The 18,682-nt window shown below is 41.8% G+C and overlaps 5 protein-coding genes across 6 annotated transcripts; 2 read left to right on the top strand and 3 right to left on the bottom strand.

The window, feature by feature from the left end:
• The first annotated feature begins 539 nt into the window (after window positions 1-539).
• On the top strand, window positions 540-1,598 carry LOC121761340 (probable F-box protein At2g36090). Its single transcript, XM_042156995.1, has one exon. The coding sequence runs from the start codon at window positions 557-559 to the stop codon at window positions 1,526-1,528; it is 972 nt and encodes a 323-aa protein (XP_042012929.1). The 5' UTR covers window positions 540-556; the 3' UTR covers window positions 1,529-1,598.
• Window positions 1,599-1,618: 20 nt separating this feature from the next.
• On the bottom strand, window positions 1,619-2,645 carry LOC121761341 (casparian strip membrane protein 1-like). The gene is made up of 3 exons (XM_042156996.1): window positions 2,251-2,645; window positions 2,037-2,160; window positions 1,619-1,966 (listed from the first exon to the last, which is right to left on the bottom strand). Exons 1-3 carry the CDS (start codon window positions 2,520-2,522, stop codon window positions 1,751-1,753), a joined length of 612 nt encoding a protein of 203 aa, XP_042012930.1. The 5' UTR covers window positions 2,523-2,645; the 3' UTR covers window positions 1,619-1,750.
• A 423-nt stretch (window positions 2,646-3,068) lies between these two features.
• Window positions 3,069-7,221, bottom strand: LOC121762737 (mitochondrial fission protein ELM1-like). 2 transcript variants are annotated; one of them, XM_042158715.1, is made up of 11 exons: window positions 6,914-7,221; window positions 6,647-6,788; window positions 6,492-6,549; window positions 5,863-5,959; window positions 5,203-5,352; window positions 4,939-5,065; window positions 4,290-4,402; window positions 4,152-4,215; window positions 3,602-3,695; window positions 3,404-3,512; window positions 3,069-3,290 (listed from the first exon to the last, which is right to left on the bottom strand). In XM_042158715.1, exons 1-11 carry the CDS (start codon window positions 7,022-7,024, stop codon window positions 3,183-3,185), a joined length of 1,173 nt encoding a protein of 390 aa, XP_042014649.1. In that variant the 5' UTR covers window positions 7,025-7,221; the 3' UTR covers window positions 3,069-3,182. The 2 variants fall into 2 exon arrangements, with proteins under 2 accessions (XP_042014649.1, XP_042014650.1); XM_042158716.1 differs by having other exon boundaries at window positions 6,492-6,546.
• A 1,875-nt stretch (window positions 7,222-9,096) lies between these two features.
• On the bottom strand, window positions 9,097-10,288 carry LOC121761391 (NAC domain-containing protein 90-like). Its single transcript, XM_042157043.1, has 3 exons — window positions 10,022-10,288; window positions 9,630-9,913; window positions 9,097-9,514 (listed from the first exon to the last, which is right to left on the bottom strand). The coding sequence occupies exons 1-3, from the start codon at window positions 10,179-10,181 to the stop codon at window positions 9,278-9,280; spliced, it is 681 nt and encodes a 226-aa protein (XP_042012977.1). The 5' UTR covers window positions 10,182-10,288; the 3' UTR covers window positions 9,097-9,277.
• Window positions 10,289-12,266: 1,978 nt separating this feature from the next.
• LOC121760788 lies at window positions 12,267-12,914 on the top strand. The gene has a single exon (XM_042156406.1). It carries the CDS (start codon window positions 12,267-12,269, stop codon window positions 12,912-12,914), a length of 648 nt encoding a protein of 215 aa, XP_042012340.1.
• The last annotated feature ends 5,768 nt before the right edge of the window (window positions 12,915-18,682 follow it).

Below are 18,682 nucleotides of genomic sequence, written 5' to 3'. Positions count from 1 at the left end.
CTTAAAGTAAGACACTAGAAATCCAATACGACACTCGCATATATTAATTGAATTAATTAAATGTGTCTAAACAACAATAAGCTCAAACGTAGCAAATTAGATGATGTTACTTATCACCACATTAAGCACATAAACATTAAACAAATTCGTGGACAACGACTTAATGAGTTTCTTTTAGGGTAATAGAAACACCAAGTTTGTACAAGATTAGCGTTAAAAGGCCAGTCATTATATTTTGGTCTATCACATTTCACAATAAAATATCATATGTTACGTTTGCACGCAGTGTGCAATCTTTTGAACTTGAATATTACACCGCCTACATATGATTACTAATTACTCTCCAAATTAACTTTCATTTAACCATTGCAGATAAATTTCATAATTTAGCTTCAAAAACTAGAATAATCATAATCCCACCAAAACGACGACGTTTGGGGTTTCTGAATTTGCAATTACTACTAGTAGTACTGCAACTATATAATCATATAGAAGTATTTCCTACTACCTTATAATACACCTTTTTACAGAGTGTAAAACCCCACAACCAAAAGAAATGAATCCTCCGCCGTCGGCCGGTGGCGCCACCGCCGGATTCCCCACCTTACACCCTGAAATCATCGATTCGCACATTCTCGGCCGTTTAGACGGGCCAGCCCTGGCCTCCGTCGCCTGCTGCTCCGTCGCTCTCCGCCGTCACTCCTCCGACCAAAGCCTATGGCTGAGCATATGCCACTCAACTTGGCCGGCCACCGCCTCCCCGCGCCTCTCCCAACTCATCTCCACCTTCCCCGGCGGCGGCCCGCGCGCTTTCTTCTCTCACGCCTTCCCCCTCTTCTCCAAACTCCCCCTCACCCACCCTCCCTCATCCCCGCCGGAGATACTCTCCGCCGTCGACATACACTACGACGGAAAACTAATCTTCACCAAACTCCACTCCACCGACACCAGCAGCGACTGGTTCCGCTGCTCCCCGTTCCGTGCCGACCTTATAGAGCTCAAGGAAGCGGCCCCCGCCGCCGTCAAGAGCTCCGCCGGAGTCGGAAACGGCGGCATGCATGAAGGTTTAATGACGCTGAGCTGGATCGTGGTCGATCCGGTGGGGCGGCGGGCGGCGAATCTGTCGTCGCACGAGCCAGTTTCCGTGCGGCGGCACTGGCTGACGGGGGAGTTGGAGGTGCGGTTTGGCTCGGTCTTCAGCGGCAGAGATGGAGGTCACGTGATGTGCGGGATAGTTGTCACGTGCGGCGGCGAGATGGAGGTGAGGGAAGTGAGGATGGAGATGGAGGATATGGATGGGAAGCATTTGAATGGGGAGGAGAGTTTGGTCATTTTGCAAGGGGCGTTGGAGGCCGAAAAGGGCACCGGGAAGAACAGGGCGGCCGAGGCGCGGCGGAGGTACGAAGAGTTTGAGGAGATGAAGAGTGAGAGAAGGGAGAGAGAGGTGAGAAGGGAGGGAGATTGGGATATTTTGTGTTTAGCTATTGTAGTATCCATTTATTTCTATTTTTGGTTTTATATTTTGTGATTTAGTGTTGTTCATAGAGTAAATGGTCTGGACATATTGATATGAATATGTTGCAAACAAATGTGGTATAATTTGATTGAGTTACAATTACAATATTTGCATAAGAACAAGGAGACACCAAATTAACTAGGTGAGAAACAACATAAAAATAAGAGGAACTTAACAAGAGACAGCTCCATATATGTAACAAGCAAATCCGAAATGTGGTGAGATATCATATGATTAATGCTTCCTGAGAGCGACGGCGGAGATGACGACGAGGAAAATGATGAGCACCACCGTGACGAAGGAGGCGACTACGGCGCCGCTCACCCTCTGGCAGAAGTCATTGAACTGCTGGCAAATAGCGAGCCAATTGGCGTCCGAGTTGCCGTTGTGGGCCAGGTACACTATCGCGGCCGACGCACCCCCTGCTGACGTAGCCAGTGTAACTGCCAACTGCACCACTCAAAACAAACCCATCACCATCGCCATCAGAGAGAGATAGAGAGGAAAAAAAAGAGCTTACTGTGTCGCAGATAATGAGCAGGAGACGGGCCCCGATAACAGCGGGGCGAGCAATGCACACGATGGAGAAAGGCACGGAGAGAATGAGGTAGCCCGTCACCACTGCCATCGCTATAACGAAGAATCTGAACCACACCAACAACGTCATATCATTTTATATACAATATATATTGATCTACTATTAAAAAAGTGTGATTCCGGAGCTAGAAACTGACGTGAAAGTAGGGAGATCGTCGTAGCTGGCTTGGAACTGGAAGAACTGTGTGAAGAAGGGAAGCGTCTGCTCGGTGGTCGCCATGGTGATGGTGGCCGCCATAGCCGCAGCCACTGCGCACACACGGAGGATGAGGTCGAACACAGCAGCGCCCCTCTTGTATCCACCCGCCCGCCTGTTGTGGTGGACGGCAGCTGCAAGGAGAGGCGCCTTCCCTTTGCTTTCCCGGCTCGTGTTGCCCATTTCGATGGTGGCGGCATCACTCTTCTCCATTGCTTGGAATGGATGGATTACTAATTAATTAAGATTAAGATAGTTGTTTTTGTGATGCATTGCAAACAGGAAATGTGGCTTTATATACTGATTTCAATTGAAATTAAGGATGAATTGATGAAGTGTAAAGATAATGGAGCAAGAAGAGTTGTTGCTTTACTTTCAGTTGAGGGAGAATATAAATTTCATTACTTTTTGAATTTGTCACTTGGAATATTTTGTTGGGGTAGAGGGGTTGACATTAGATTAAGGAGTAGATTGAATCGTGCAAATATATAATCATTTGTGTGAAACTTTACATATATATCAATTTGCCACTTTGGAATTAATTATGTTAAAAACCAACTTGTCAAAAGGGATTTATTTTAGAGATGTATGCATGGCTGATATAAGAAATGTTCCAACCAATCACAAGTAAATGAGCACCTTCCCTAATCCACTAGGAGGCAATTTGTTATGTGTATTTAAGACAATCTTATAAAGTTATTTGACCATATAATCATATGAGAGAGAGAAAGAGTCAAATAAAATAAGCATGAAGCTGAAATAATTAAGTTTATATTATGTGGATTATAGTAAAGGTAAATGATTTTTAAATTAGGTAAAAAAGAAAATACAAGAGATTAGAGTGTAAAAGTTTGTACAATTAATCTGCTGCTTCTAACAATAAGGCAGCAATCTCCATCCACGCTCTGCAACTGCCTTAATCACTTCCGCAGCAGCCTTCTCGGTATCATCAAGTGGAGCATACCCCCATTTCTCACAAATCTGCACAAACCAGTTAGATTACCATTTCCTCAGTTATCAGTCAGTATTAGCGGATAAATCGGGATTAACGGGCAAAAAAAGAACTTCAAAGGAAGTAGGTAGTAGTTGCTTACATTTTCTGTACCGGTGAATGGTCGAACTGCTCCTCTGCTATGCAGGGTTCTGATAAAATGTGAAAACTTCCATGTACACCGCTCTGCTCCGATTACATACACAGGCTTCCTGCAGTGTCAATCCAGATATTGGGATAACAAATTTGCTAAAACGATAAATAAAGACTGAAAGGAGTCAGTTTCTGCACTTCTACATACCCTGTGCTGCAAGCTTCACTCAACATGCTTACTGAATCAGCTGTAATTACAAAAGCATCTGCTAAAGCTAGATGTCCCATATGTGGATTTGGATCTGAACGATATCATACGATGCAATTTAGAATAGCTCTTGAAGAGGGAATTTACTGATATTATTCATTAGAACGATCCGAGCCTTTATGTAGTAAAAAATTTTCTTCAAAACTACAACAATTATACCTTCATAGATACTACTGTAGAAAAGAACAATGGTAAACAAATGCACCAAGCAAAGCAATATTGAAAAAAACGTTTTCTCTGAGAGGAGAGCAAATCAGGAACAAAAAAAAGGAAAAGGGAAACAGAAAGAGAGAAGAATATTAATTCCACAGTCAAAGAACTACGAGAAACCACCAGCCAATGTGAATACAGTGCTACGGGGTCTGCAATCTCTTTTATTCAATTTTAAGGAAATATATGACAGTCAGATGATAACGTCTGTCAAAATCTGATAAAAACATAAATTTTGCAAGTGGCGACACAGAAAGAGGTATGATATTCAATTAAGTACCTTGACCGTTCCAAATGTATACTCTTGGATGGTTTGAGAATTCAGTCAAAATAATTTCAGATACCTGTTTGTTGCAGCCATGAAAAAGGAATTTAGCTTAAGATAGGTAATTACATAAATTCTGAAGAGAGTACGCACAATCATGGGAGTTCGACGAGAAAACGATATTCTGATACTTCCACAAGTGGGAAGTACACTTTTTATTGAAGCTGTAAGCTGCATTGCAAGATCAGCACCATATCTGCAATGTCCTGTGGAAGCGAGAGATTCAAGAAACGGTTAATGACATTGAATTTTCCAATAGGAGGTTCCATGAAGATAAATGACGAACCTTATAGAAGTGAAAAGTGAAGAAGAAACATAGCAAGTTATTAGCAGATTAGCATGCAATGCAGCATACAAATGGTATTTATGAATATGTTTCATGAGAATTGAGTTTAGATAGTAAGAAAAATAAGTTTGACTAATCGCCTAAAGAACCACCTAAAAAACAAATATACGGCATTCAGAGGCAGTATGATGAAGGTTGCACATGAGAACTAACATAACACATAAGCAATTTGGATAAAAAACTTTTAGAATTGAAGAAAGCATCTCAGGATTGCATATTGTACATGCAACGTATCATGCTTAGTTTGTAATTAGTCTTCTGATTACATGTAAATGTGCCAGCACAGTGTTGATATTATATGTGATGACATCAAGGTAAGCACTCGGTAATGGTTTGATCATTCCTACTAACACTCAAAAAATTTAAGGGTCCACAAGAACTAAATGCATAACCTACTTGTAGGGCCTCCAATGGAAACAACAAGTAAGGGCTTAGGCAAGAGTGCCATCTCATCATGCCACACAGAAGATGCACTTCTCAAAGCATCAGAATCAGCCTGGTGTAGAGCTCCCACTGTAAGGACCTAAGAGTAACGTTTCAGCTATATAAATCTTATAAATAATGTCAAATAATGGCCGACAACTGAAACCATTTTCAGATAAAGATTCGAGAGTTTCTGTGGCCAATGAAATCCCTTGACCAATCAAGGAGTAAGCATACCACATGTTTATCAGGAGGCTTTCGAGGTGTTACCCACCTTCTTAGAAATAAAGGGATTTGTTCTCGTGCCTCAGGCGATAAGGGGTAATAATCATGCTGAGGTGTTATCACTAGATCAAATCTGTGTAGACGAGACCTTGGATGTTGTATCTGAAAGCAAATAGCAAAACATATTAAATCCTGAAGAGTGATATTACGCTTCCCAACTAGCACAGGTTTACTAACCATACTCCACGTGCACATCAAATAATAAGGTTAAAACTTCACCATGGTTGGTGAGAACCATGAAGATGTTGAACTAGTAAAACTATCTCCATAGAGAGAGAGAGAGACACACAGTGAGAGTAAGTTATTGGCAAACCCTAAAAATTTCTGCTTGTGAACAGAAAAAGAGACAACCAGAAGAGCTTATATAACTTTGTACACTTGGAGTCGATCAATCAATGTAGTAATGCAATTTTCACCCATTAGTATTATTTTCACTTTATAAGAACTACTACCTCAGGACCCATGGAAATTAAAGTTCCTTTAGATTTTATCATTCCAAATATGATGTGATTCTAGTTAGGGTATCAAAACCATTTTGGATTTGCAGAAAAACATAATAGCTAGGATCATGTCAAAGGAATAAATACTTAGCACAATAGCACCTCATCATACCTGAACAAGAAAGACATTGTCTGGAACCAACTTCTTGATGGAACTTGCTAAAGTGATGGTATCATGACCTGATGCAACCACCAAGATGGGGCCGTCCCTAAGAGAAAGCAACATGAGAACACACAGAAGCATTTCCCCTTTTTCTTATATGTATATCTCACCTTATAGTCATAAGCCTATAATTATGTCAAACTCTAAACTATGAAACATGTCGATCAAGTTTCTTCATGTTCTTGATCGCCAAGCATAACAAATAGATGACATTAATGCAGAGAGACACGCATCGAAGCATTCTTCATAAATAGATATTGCTTCATATAGTGTACCCAAGTTTCAAACCGAGTTAAAAAGGTAGCATGATAAGTTTGCAAGCAAAGCGATGTTCCAAGAGGTACTAAGTAAACTACATCAACGGCAAATAAACCCATTAAAAAAGAAACTTGAGATGTGACTGGTTGGTAGCAAGATGCTCAATGAATTAACCAAAGATATCTGGTGAGATTCTAAATGCATTGCAAAAATGACAATTGAACATCTTTTGGCATTTCAAAATAATCAATGCCTATCCAACAATATACATAGGATATGATTCAAAAGAACAATCAACTTCTTGAAAAAAGAAAAGGAACCTCTCAAATGTTTGCTGAGCAGCTTTGGCGATATGTCTTGCATCTGCCTCCAAAACTTCTGACACAATACCATTCAACAGAGGCACAATAAATTCATTCATGAATCCTCTGTCAGATGAAGATATACAAACAAAGTTACAGAGCTAATGAAATACCTCTCTGTTCAGCTGGAAAGGGCATCAATTTCTTAGCTGGTTTTCCACGAATCCACTCCACAGCACTATCTAATTGTTTATGCGCATTAATTGGCAACCAACGAAGTTTATCATTGATCCCGCCTCTCGGTCGATTAACACGCTGCAACAATTGGAGAGTTTATGAGCAGACATCACAAGAAGATGAGCGAAATAATTGGCAGAACTACGTAGCACATTTCAGGAGCTGAATCGAGTTTTCGTGAATTGAGGATAAAATTTGCTTACATAGAGTGTGTATCTATCGGAGAGACCCAGAGCTCGAAGCAAGCCGATGCACTGATTTTGGGCGCCGGCGACGCCGTTTCCGATCACAATGGCTCTGCTGATTGCCCGCATTGAGTTAAGACATCAGAAAATTGATGGATTTTCTTCAATATGATTATAGTTCAGGGTTTAGGGTTTTTGGAAATTGACTTTTGCTAAATTTTAGTTCAAAATTGTATTCCTACCATTATCTTACAAATTAGAAACAGACCTTTATCAAATCAATATTCGTAAAATTCAATTTGAAGATCTAAATCAAAATGTGGTTCCATTTCAAAATGTTTCTAATAGTATCACCACGAAAAAATATAGTACTATTACTACTTATTGTAGTAGTACTAAAGCAGTATATTCCAATAAAGATCAATTAATTAAGTAAAAATGAGATGCAAAATAAATACACACAAAAGCATGTAATCACACAAACAAGATAATTGTTCTTTTAACACTTTGAAGGTATCAAATTATCATATTTAGCGATCATTCCGAAAGTACTAACATATTCTAGGACTTACAGAATTAATTCTAGTTAAACACATAGCAACTAACTCCTAATCGGTAGATTAATAATACTACGAAAGCATACAGATCAATAAACATTAGAGCAATATATTTATTTAATTTTATTTTATATTAAAAGGCAAAAAATTAGCCTAGATTTGTGGGTATCTCGACCTCGTCGACCCGCGACCCGAATTTTCACCTCGTCGACCCGGTACGCCCCGCGAACCTAACAACACTGCTTCTAAGTGAAAGAGACGAGAATAGAATTAGTTATACTATTATGTCTCAATTATAGCAAATAAAGTTACACATTGAAGATTAATTAAGTCAATATTGATTATGATGGTTGTAGAAATAAATATTTCTAATGGGTTATAATTAAATTGAACACAATATAATTAAGTGAAAGTCCTATTAGGTTTTGGCATGTCTAAACCTTGGATCGCTATCCAATCCCATCAAACTCGATTAAAAATCAATCCAAATGTGACATTTGCCTTCGATTGACTTAGGATCAATCAGAATCTTTTTGTAGTAATCAGTAATTTGGTAGAGTTTTGTTTGAATATTGGTCAAATTACAGAAACTTTATTCAAAGAGTCACATCACATATTCACATTTAGCATATATCACCAGTTCCTACTTCCACGCGGCAACATTTACTTCTCTGTTTCAACTCTTCTTTAGTACTACTCCTTATTCCCAATTCTTGAAAATAACATTGACTAGTACACTACAATAAAAAAAATCGGATAAGGACATATTTTAATACGTACTATTAAGAATGTTAATTTGTGTGTCTCATTATACTACCAACGCTTCATAAAATATTCTTATTGTTAGTGTGTCAACTAAAATTAGTGGAAACAAATTTAGTGTTTAAAAAAACAAAAGATTAAGATAGTTTGCCATTAGTTTTTTTTAGTGATATTTGTCTTGTTTAATTACGCCAATGAAAATTATAAACAAAATGAACCTTCACACAATATTCACTATTTATGATTGTAAAAGATAAAAACTTTGAAATTTGATGGGCATTTGCAATATTTGCATGGATCGATAAAGGAGTTCATATTCTCTTACCTTTTGTATGTTAATTGGCAAATGAATTAAAAATTAAATACTACTCCTTCATCAGTATAAACATGAAACTGAAATCATTATTTAAATCTTATAGTGTCTCCTTCTATAACCAATTAGTTTTAGAATGAAACTATATACTCATATTTCTATCATGATATCAGAGTTGGTCATTATCTAATTTTACTAAAATTAAAAGAAAATTGAATATATAATATCATGCATCTCTATGAAAAGATAACTGACCACTATATAAATTTCATGGATATCTTCTCTTATAACCAATTGATTATAGGATGGAACCTTATAAATGAAACCCTTTTGAACCGAGAAAATTGGCCAATTCGATCATGAATAGTCGGCTGGTTGAACCGTCCGTGTCCAGTCTAAACAATGCTCACATATTTTTAAAAAAGTGTATAATCTCGCAAATCGTCCAACATAGTAATTGACAATTTTCGCACTATCATACTAAACCTGCACTACACGTAACAATATGCATTTCATTGATACTAATATATGTATAAAAAAACATGAAACTCGATCATGACAACAGAATCCAAACATAAATATTCCAACACTTCATTGATAACTAGATCAATCCCCAGCCAGCTGCTAATTTGTTCTTCGAAAGAACATTAATCAACCATGTTGCTTACAAATAATGTTATACTGCTACATATGTAAGATTATGCTAATCCAGATATACTAGTACTCTAAATCAGTATTTTGACAAATCTCTCATATGTCAAAACAGTTGAGCAACATGACTATTTCCGAATCTTGTAAGGGTTCAATTTCCGTTGCCATATCCAAATCAACTTCATTTTCCACAGCTGAATTCTGCTGATCTTCAGTTATCATCACAGCCTCATCACTACTTTGATGGTGATGGTGCAACGCCACCGGCCGCCTATCAAACGCCCTCGGATATTTGGATCTCTTGTAAACTCGGCACAAGCTGAGCTCTTCCTTCAGCTTAATTTGCATGACAATTAATTCAAATAAACATTCAAATTAATTCTTCATTATCGAATACTCACATTATAAACCCTGTAATCAAGTCTGAACTAGTAAAGCCCTAGAAACAGACCTGAGGAATAGCAGCAGCAGAAGATTGATAATAAAGTTTATACTCGTTCATTTTCCAGCTAGTTTTAGACCCGTGGGGAGCTCGGCCCTCGTAAAATACCATGGTTTTTTTCCTTCCGATTCGGATATTTTGACAAGTATAAACATCACAAGGAGAGCCAGTAGCTTTCCAGTATCCAGCCTCGGTTAGGCGATTAGGTCTTCCTCCGCGGGCTTCCCTTTCTTGCATCGTGGTGAAGAAGAACCACTGATCTCCGTCACAACGACACACTTCTCCAGCAAATTCTGCTCAACACCCAATTATATAAACTTCACACTAAAATAATTTACATGAAAAATTGAAAGGTTAGTTACAAGAATAGAAAATAAATTAAAATTGATGTGAATTAGTACGCGGTAGCTCCCAAGGATTGTAGTCGTAGATAGGGAGGATTGGTATAACCCTATCAATGGCGGGTGTGGGGCCATTCAGCTTCTTTGGGAGATAATAAGAGAGCAGTTCTTCCTCAGTGGGATAGAACCTAAAACCTACAACCACTTCTTCATCACCCATATTACTTGGTATTTATTTATAAATATAAGTTATATGTATATATCAATCAAAAACACATGATGCATTCATTCGATTGAGGAGATATAAGAGGCAATGAATGACATGTTAAAAACTCATTCTTTAGGGTACATTTATAGGGAGAGGTTTCCATTTTCTGCATTAAGGAAGACTGAGATTAGTTTTCATTTGTAGTGAAAAAGTTTTCATAGTTGCAAGCTGGCAAAGCATCTCCTTTTGAGTTTCCTTATTCAACATACTTAGAAGAATTATACTCCCCCGTCAACGATGAAAAAGGAAGTTATGTCAATTAATCGTGGATAGATGGAGTAATTGTCAAGATACATAGTTTATTTATTTATTTACATATATCATTAGTGTTGATTATGTGAATTAGCTAGTCTCCCTTCTAAAATGTTTTTAAAAGGGATATGCCGTACAGATTACCGCATGATAATACCATCTCCATTAAACTAGTTAGAGGTAAATTGGTAACTAAAACTGTGGGTTCAATATTTTAGACATGTCAAGTGTTTAATAAACAACCATTAATCTGATTTTGTTTTGTGTTTTTTTTATCAATTATCCACACTTTGCGATGGAATTAAAATTGGATAGTTCGATCGACGATTCTAAGTATCATGAAATTATTTTTCAACGCATTCCATACAACCAGGATATGGTTTGATTATGTTTTTTAAAATCATATTTAATGGTATACTAAAAGTAGTAACTCTCACATGATGACTTTCTCTTATACACGCAGTCTACTGTCCAACTATCCGAACAACACTAGTTTTTTAAATAAGGAACATGGATTAATTAGTCATTAAAGTGAAGCTCTTTAGATGTAACTAATTTTAAAATAAGAAGTATGTACAGTTACGTAATGAATTTTAATTTCCTAAGTAAAAGTCTTTAAGCAAAGGAAAAAAGCAAGATATTCCTTTAGAATACTAAGATTCACTATGATGATCGATAGTAATTACGAAACTTCTCCTAGATTTCGTGTCTGCCTAATTCCACAAATAGGTAGAAAAGTCCAATACGGTCTGACTGCATACTAAATTAATTGTTAGGGTCTTCTTTATTCGGTGACTCCTAATAAAACTGATTGCATGCAAGATTGTTTTTTGGTCTTTTTGCTAATATTCTGCATGGTTTAATAAAGTTATTAGGTGATTGTAATTGGGAGTGGAGAGCAATATATAAAATGTTACTCCCTTCCTCTGATTGTAATTGGGAGTGGAGAGCAATGTATAAAATGTTATTCCCTTCCTCCGTCCCAAGTTATTAGGTGATTGTAATTGCTAATATTATGCAGTGACTCATCATCCACGTCGGACGTGACTCAGCACACACGTCAGCCTGTCTCATCCCCACGTTGGTCCTGACTCAGCATTCACGTTGGACGTGATTCAGCTGCCACATCAGCTTCTGTCATCATCCACGTCGGCCGTGTTTGGTCGCCACGTCAGCCGGATCTCGGCTAACTTCTGCGCACACCATACCGAGTCACCGCCACCCGGCGAGCGCCCATCCTTGGCCGTCCCCCTCGGCCAGACGCGCAAGCCGGTCTCTAGTCAACCGACGTCCTACACTTAGCCATTTCACGGCTACCCAGGAAGTTCCCTTTACTTTTTCGATTATCCTTTGTTTCCCTTTACTTTTCCTATGGCCCCGCAGGACAAGAGCTGGAGCGAGGTCGTCTCCAAGAAAAACAAGAAGAAGGAGAACGATGAAGTGATTAAAGCGGCTATGCGACAACAATACGCCGACTACCTCCATACGAACAAAGGCGGGACGGACGACATCAGTGACCATGAGGAAGCGGACTGTATACCAGCGACACCTGACCAGCCGTTGATCGCACCCGACGAAGCGCACTACCAGGAGGGGGAGACAACAGCGGGTGACGAGCGATCCGTGGAAGTACTCCCGGCGTATCACGCATGGCTCAAGAGGGTCGCTCAGTTCGATGTGGACCCGAGATTCCAAAAAGAGGATCTAACCCCTTATCAATTATGAAATGATTAACTCTGACCTCCTCATTCTTGACGAACCTGATGTCACCCCCGTCCCTCGCGGATGGGGCTCTTGTTTAATTGCAGGTTCGCTGGTCGGTTCCCCGGCAAGGAGGCTATATTCGACCTAATGAGGCGATGGAAGTGCAAATCACGAGTTACTTTTCACCGGAAGGGGTGGCTCTGCTTTCAGTTTGGAAGTGACGAAGCGATGGAAAAGATCCGCCAGCAAGGTCCGTTTGATATCTTCGGGATACCCTTGGTGCTTCAACCTTTACCGAAGAAGTTTGATCCGGACATGGAACCCGAAGTCATGGTCCTAATCTGGCTGAGGCTGGTGGACTTGCCCCTAGAACTATGGAATCTTACGGCGGTGAGCAAGATCGCCTCATGCATAGGGACCCCGCTCTCTACCGATTTCAGCACCTTGAGGTTCAAGACTTTGGATGGCCCTCGCATCCAAGTAATCATCGATACAGCAAAACGACCAAAGGAGTCCCTTACAATTCGACTTCCAAGCGGTGAGTATGTCGAGCAGAAAATTGAGTACGAGTTCATCCCGAAATTCTGCAAAGCATGCAAAACTTACGGTCATTTTTCGGATGAATGTCGGGGCAGACAGGAGGCAGGGGACCAGGCGCAGAGATTTGAAGCCTTTCAACGACCGATGAGCCGAGGAGGGGAGGGCAACGTCCCAAGGAACCCACGATAGCAACCGAACAGGCCGCAGCACCCTGCTCAGCAGCCGAGGATGAATGCCCCAGTTAACCGTGATCAGAGCACGGGGCAGACAGCCAGTACAGGCGGCCGGGAGCGCTCCAGGTCCAGAACGCGTCCTCAGCAGCAATGGAAGCCAACGGGTACAGTCTACCCGATTGATATGAGAACAGTGAGGCCTAGGGACAAAACGCGGGATGATCCGAGGGAAGGCCTGCCGTTCCTAAGATCCCGGCATCCCCAAATAAGTTTGCACTCCTGGCCGAGGGGACCAGCTCCGGCCCGTGCGAGAATGCGGAGGCTTCGACGGAAGCTCACCAGATCCTGGAAAATGACATCCTATCAGTCGTTTTTCCGCCTATCTTGGCAGCCTTACCGGGGAGCGCACCTTTGGAGCAGCCGACCACTTTGTTAATGTGGATCAACGGCATAGAAGCCGTAGCCGTGACCCGAGGATCCAGCAGGAGAAGGCTCAGACGGATAACAATGATAATGGGCCAGTATTTGATGATGACAGGGGCACAGGTGTGGATGCCGATCCTAAGCTCGCCATGTGCAACGTGAATGAAGTTGTACGTCAGGTTGAGGAAGTCGAACCCCCGGTGTATCAACCTGATCAGAACATCGTTACAACCAAAGGGGGGGCAGGGAACAAGAAGAAACAAAAGAAGCATCCTAGAGGTGCTTCGGATGACCAGCCACCGACGGACGACACGGACGAGAATGCCTTGGTGTCAGAGGTCGAGACTGACTGCGTACCGAAGGCTTCGGCTGACGGACGAGGCCATCCCACCGATACCGGCACCCGACGGAACCGACCCGATACCCGATAGAGCCGTGCCGATAGGGACGGGGAACCCCCCCCATTGGGAGAATGGATTAGATGCTGATCCCGAGGTGTCCCAATGATCGTCGCCACATGGAACATAAGGGGATTGCAGCAACTCCCCACCCAAGCTGCTATCGTCGACTTTGTGAGAACACATAAGATCGACGTAATGGGTCTTTTGGAAACAAAGTTCACGGAGGAGAACTACACTTTCTTCCTTAAGAACAACTTCAGAGATTGGAAAGCCGTGGACAACTTTGAGATGATCGAAAATAGCCGAATGCTTCTAATCTGGAATCCAAGCAGAGTGGAACTCGAGCCGATCAGAGTGGAAGAACAAGCCATCTACGCCAAAATCAGGTGCTTGACTTCCAATAACTCGTTTCATTTTGTTTTGGTTTATGGTTTACACACTATAGCGGATAGAAGACCCCTTTGGGACTTGTTAGTGGAGCTTGTGATGCAGGATGAACCGACACTTGTTAGCGGGGACTTCAACAACGTGCTCGCAGATGATGAGAGAGTAGGGGGCGCCGTTCCAACCGAATATGAGATAAAGAACATGATGGACACGCGTGCCTTGCTCGGTTTGGAAGACATCATGTCTATGGGATGCAAGTACACGTGGACGAACCATGCTATATCGAGCAAGATGGATAGGGCCATGATCAACGACGCTTGGTTCACCAAAGGATACTTGGCTAGTACAGAGTTTTTGCCATCGGGACCGTACACGGACAACTCACCGGCCGTCACTATCCTCTTTGGTAATATCGTCTCGTACCCTGAGCCATTTAAATTCTTTAACTTCTGGCTCAAGCATGCAGGCTTCAATAAGCTCGTGAAAGATAATTGGGCCACTAACATCCAAGGGAAGGCTCAATACGTACTCGTCGAACGAGGGAAGTAATTCAAGAAGCATCTCAAGGAGTTCAACTTCAAGGAATTCAGTGAGCTCTCAAAGAGGGCCAAGGAAGCCTGGGATAAGCTCGAAGCGATGCAAAAACAGGCGGACAGGGACACTTCAGACCTTGCACTGCGGGTCCAGATCACCAATCAAAAGAAGAAGACTGCCTACCTTGAGAATTCTGAAAGGGAGTATTTTAAGCAAAAAGCTAAATTCAAGCACTTACTCCTTAGTGACCGCAGTACTTCTTTCATCCACTCTCTTGTTAATAGGAACAATTCACGCAATTATATTGCATTTCTCTACAGGAGAGATGACACTATCACGAGGGATCAGAAGGAAATAATCAGTGAGTTCGTGGAGTTCTACTCGACTCTATTGGGTACCAAGAAGGAGTCGGAGCCCATCAACGTCGACATCATTAGGCAAGGTCCCCTTGTGAGCGAGAAGGACATTAGGGACTTGGTGCGAGCCATCACGGTGGAGGAGATCAAAGAAGCCTTGTTTGACATAGGGAACGACAAGGCTCCGGGGCCCGATGGCTACTCCTCGGCATTCTTCAAGAAGCAAGGGGAGAGAGTTGGCAAAGACGTGGTCGATGCAGTCAAGGAATTCTTTGAGACGGGCCAGTTGTTGAAGAACTTCAACACAACGGTGATCTCTTTGATTCCAAAGACTTCAATCAACCCAATAGTGGGCGACTACAGGCCTATCTCCAGCTGTAATGTTTTCTACAAGATCATCACGAAGATCCTTTCGAGGAGGATGGCGTCGTTACTGAACAAGCTTGTGGACAAAGCACAATCGGCGTTCATACCGGGGAGACACATCATGGACAACATCCACCTCGCCCAGGAGCTCATGCGAGGGTATGCGGACAAGAAGAATGCTCCTAAGTGTACGGTCAAGATCGGCGTATGACACTGTGGATTGGGACTTCCCCAGGGCCATTCTACACGGGCTGAACTTCCACCCTAAGTTCGTCTATTGGGTGATGCAGTGTGTCACGACACCTAGGTTCTCGATCGCGATCAACGGGAGCCCGCACGGATTCTTCCCCGGTAAAATGGGACTTCGACAGGGAGATCCTATGTCCCCTACTCTCTTTATCTTTTGCATGGAATATTTATCTCGTCTGCTTGCAGCTAGAACGACGAACACTAACTTTAATTTCCATGCAAAGTGTGCGGGAGAAAAGATTACTCACTTGGCCTTTACAGATGACCTTATACTTTTTAGTAGGGGCGACTACATGTCCATGGAGATCTTGGCGGATGCTATGGACGAGTTCTCGGGTTGCTCGGGATTGGAGATCAACAAGGACAAGTCTAACCTTTTTTCAGGTGGCAAGCTGCCAACAAGGGACTTGGAGGAGATCAAGAGCATTTTTGGCTTCCTGTTGGGTTCCTTGCCGGTGAAGTACTTGGGACTGCCCCTCGCGTCGAGCAAGCTCAACATCATGCACTACACGCCGCTGATCAACAAGATTGCATCCCTCACCAAAAAGTGGACAGGTAAGAATCTTTCGTATGCCGATAAATCTGAACTTGTGCACTCTGTTTTGCAGGGAGTCGAGTGCTACTGGCTACAAGAGTTTCCCCTGCCGGCAAACGTGAGGGACTGGGTCATATCCATTTTCCGAGAGTTCCTTTGGGATACGAAATACCCCCCGTGTCTTGCAAGGATCTCTGCCTACCGAAGGATGAAGGGGGACTCGGTTTTCGGGACCTTGGGGCGTGGAACAAGGCTCTACTCGTGAGGAACTTGTGGAACATTCACGTGAAGACGGATTCATTGTGGATCAAATGGATCCATAATGAGTTTCTCAAGAATCGAACGTTGTGGGAATGGACGGCGAGATCGAGGGACTCACCACTCTTCAAGAGGCTGCTTGAAATCCGAGACGAGTTACTAACCGACCGGTTGAGAAGAGAAGTGGAGAAGACGCTGGGACAGTGGTACGGGAGCAAGGGAGCGGTCGAGGCGTACGAGTGGTTCAGGCCAAAAGGTGAACGACGATTGTGGCACCGATTCGTGTGGAAGGACTTTGTCCCGCCAAAGTACTCCTTCACTACTTTGCAAGCCCTCAGAGGATGACTTCCAACGAGGGACAGACTGGGCTACAAGAACATCGACCAACGCTGCCCCTTGTGCACGACGCATACGGAGTCTGTGGACCATCTTTTCTTCAAATGCCACAAGACTTTGGCAGTTTAGAAGGAGATCAAAGCCTGGCTGGGACTTAGGAGGAACATCACTACTATCCCGAGCGCCATCAAGTGGATGCTCAAGGAAAGAAGCGGCGCGGCAGTTATGCGCAAGGCTAGAAGACTAGCCCCTCATTGCAATGGTCAGCCTGATTTGGCGAGGCAGGAATGCCTTGATATTCGACGGATCAGCATTCGAACCTAAGCACCTGGTGTTTGAAGTGAAGAAAATAACATACGCAGTCTTATACTCCCTTTATCCGCATGATCAAGTGACCGAGCACTTGGGAGTCTAGCATTGCAATCGGCCACGGGAGTACTCTTTTTCCTCCTAGGGATTTTTTCCCACGAGGTTTTATCTCTGGGAGGTTTTAACGAGGCCGTACCTCTACCTCCATCGGGGTAACGTGGACGGAAGTAACGAGTACAAGCACACTTTCATGGTATGAAATACCGAAGCTTTTGGAGTGGATCCCATCTTGAAGACCTTAACCGAAGTAAAGTCTTATGTTGTATTTGTTGTTGTATTGATGGTATGTGTTGCTCTTCGATTTGTAATACCAACTCTTAGGGCTACGTTTCCCAAGAGTTTACTTCCCCCCCACCGGCCTACATAGCTTCGGCTTTTAGGCATGTACCCCTCGGGTATGCCCGTGTCCTGGTTGTACTTTACTTTTCGCTTTTATATTCCATTCTTTGATTCACCCAAAAAAAGGACATTTTCCTTTTGCGTATATTTCATAAAAATATCTCATTTGTATTTATGAAAAGTTCTCACAAATTCATTACTCATGTATATCAATTTATTTATAACTTATACCATGGCCCTCCATTAGAGCATCCACAATAAATGGACTAGCCAATAGCCTAGCACTAGGACTAACCAAAAACACATTATGCCACGTCACTAGGACTTCCCACAGCCTGCCACATCATCAGGACTTCCCACAGCCCAGTAATAGGCTAGCACTAGGACTAGTCGACGCCCTAGTCAAGCAAATAAATTGACAAATACGATTAATTCATTTTAATTGTTGGTATTTATCAAATATTATATTAAAAAATGAAGTGCAATGAGTTGTAAATATAGAGTATAAATAAAAAAATTTAAAATAAAAAATAAAAAACCCACTAACCGATCGCTTCTCCGCACAATAGCGGACTAGCGATCGGCTAACCGTGCTAGTCCGCAGATGAGAGCTCGTCCGTCTTCGGGACGTCCGTCGCGTTAGCCTAACGCAATAGCGGACGTCCCCCACGACCTTCCCACTAGCCTATGGCTAGTCAGTGTTGATATCCGCTATTGCGGATGGTCTTAAACACTGCTACAATAATAACGTGGGTCTCACTATCCACTAACATTATTTCAACTACGTTTCTTTTCATCTCTCTTACTTTACCAATTATGCATTAATTCTCGTGTCATCTAAAATGTCCTTATTTTTTTTGGGATGGATGGAATATTGGTAACTAAATCACGGACTAAGATAAAATTTCGGCATATCTGGTTGAACTTAAAACTTGGTTTAAAAAATGAGCTTGGACCTTATAGCTGATTTCCCACAAAATTATATTTTGGCCACATTTTGAATTCTTAAGAATTGGGAGTACTCCATGTGTCCTTTGAAAATAATAACTTTTGAAATGATACATATTTTAATGGGCAATTGGTAAAATAAGACAAAAAATATAAAGAAAAAGTGGTTGAAGTATATTTAGTGGATAATGGGTTCCACCATTAGAGAGAACAAAAATTTCACAAAATAGAAAAGTGCAAAATTTTAAGGAACATAGTAAAATGAAAAAATTTGAAAAACTTT

The sequence above is a fragment of the Salvia splendens genome, chromosome 13 (assembly GCF_004379255.2).
Source record: "Salvia splendens isolate huo1 chromosome 13, SspV2, whole genome shotgun sequence".
Taxonomy (NCBI): Eukaryota; Viridiplantae; Streptophyta; class Magnoliopsida; order Lamiales; family Lamiaceae; genus Salvia; species Salvia splendens.
This window is presented reverse-complemented; position numbering and strand designations above follow the sequence as displayed.

Coding starts and splice junctions, on each gene's coding strand:
- LOC121761340 (XM_042156995.1), top strand. CDS start 557: ATGAATCCTCCGCCGTCGGCCGGTGGCGCCACCGCCGGATTCCCCACC.
- LOC121761341 (XM_042156996.1), bottom strand. CDS start 2,522: ATGGAGAAGAGTGATGCCGCCACCATCGAAATGGGCAACACGAGCCGG. Junction 2,161..2,250: donor GACGATCTCCCTACTTTCAC/GTCAGTTTCTAG, acceptor GGTGTGGTTCAG/ATTCTTCGTTATAGCGATGG. Junction 1,967..2,036: donor TGCTCATTATCTGCGACACA/GTAAGCTCTTTT, acceptor TGAGTGGTGCAG/TTGGCAGTTACACTGGCTAC.
- LOC121762737 (XM_042158715.1), bottom strand. CDS start 7,024: ATGCGGGCAATCAGCAGAGCCATTGTGATCGGAAACGGCGTCGCCGGC. Junction 5,353..5,862: donor ACAATGTCTTTCTTGTTCAG/GTATGATGAGGT, acceptor ATTTGCTTTCAG/ATACAACATCCAAGGTCTCG. Junction 3,291..3,403: donor CATTCACCGGTACAGAAAAT/GTAAGCAACTAC, acceptor TGGTTTGTGCAG/ATTTGTGAGAAATGGGGGTA.
- LOC121761391 (XM_042157043.1), bottom strand. CDS start 10,181: ATGGGTGATGAAGAAGTGGTTGTAGGTTTTAGGTTCTATCCCACTGAG. Junction 9,914..10,021: donor CAATCCTTGGGAGCTACCGC/GTACTAATTCAC, acceptor GGTGTTGAGCAG/AATTTGCTGGAGAAGTGTGT. Junction 9,515..9,629: donor CTGCTGCTGCTATTCCTCAG/GTCTGTTTCTAG, acceptor ATGCAAATTAAG/CTGAAGGAAGAGCTCAGCTT.
- LOC121760788 (XM_042156406.1), top strand. CDS start 12,267: ATGGGGCTCTTGTTTAATTGCAGGTTCGCTGGTCGGTTCCCCGGCAAG.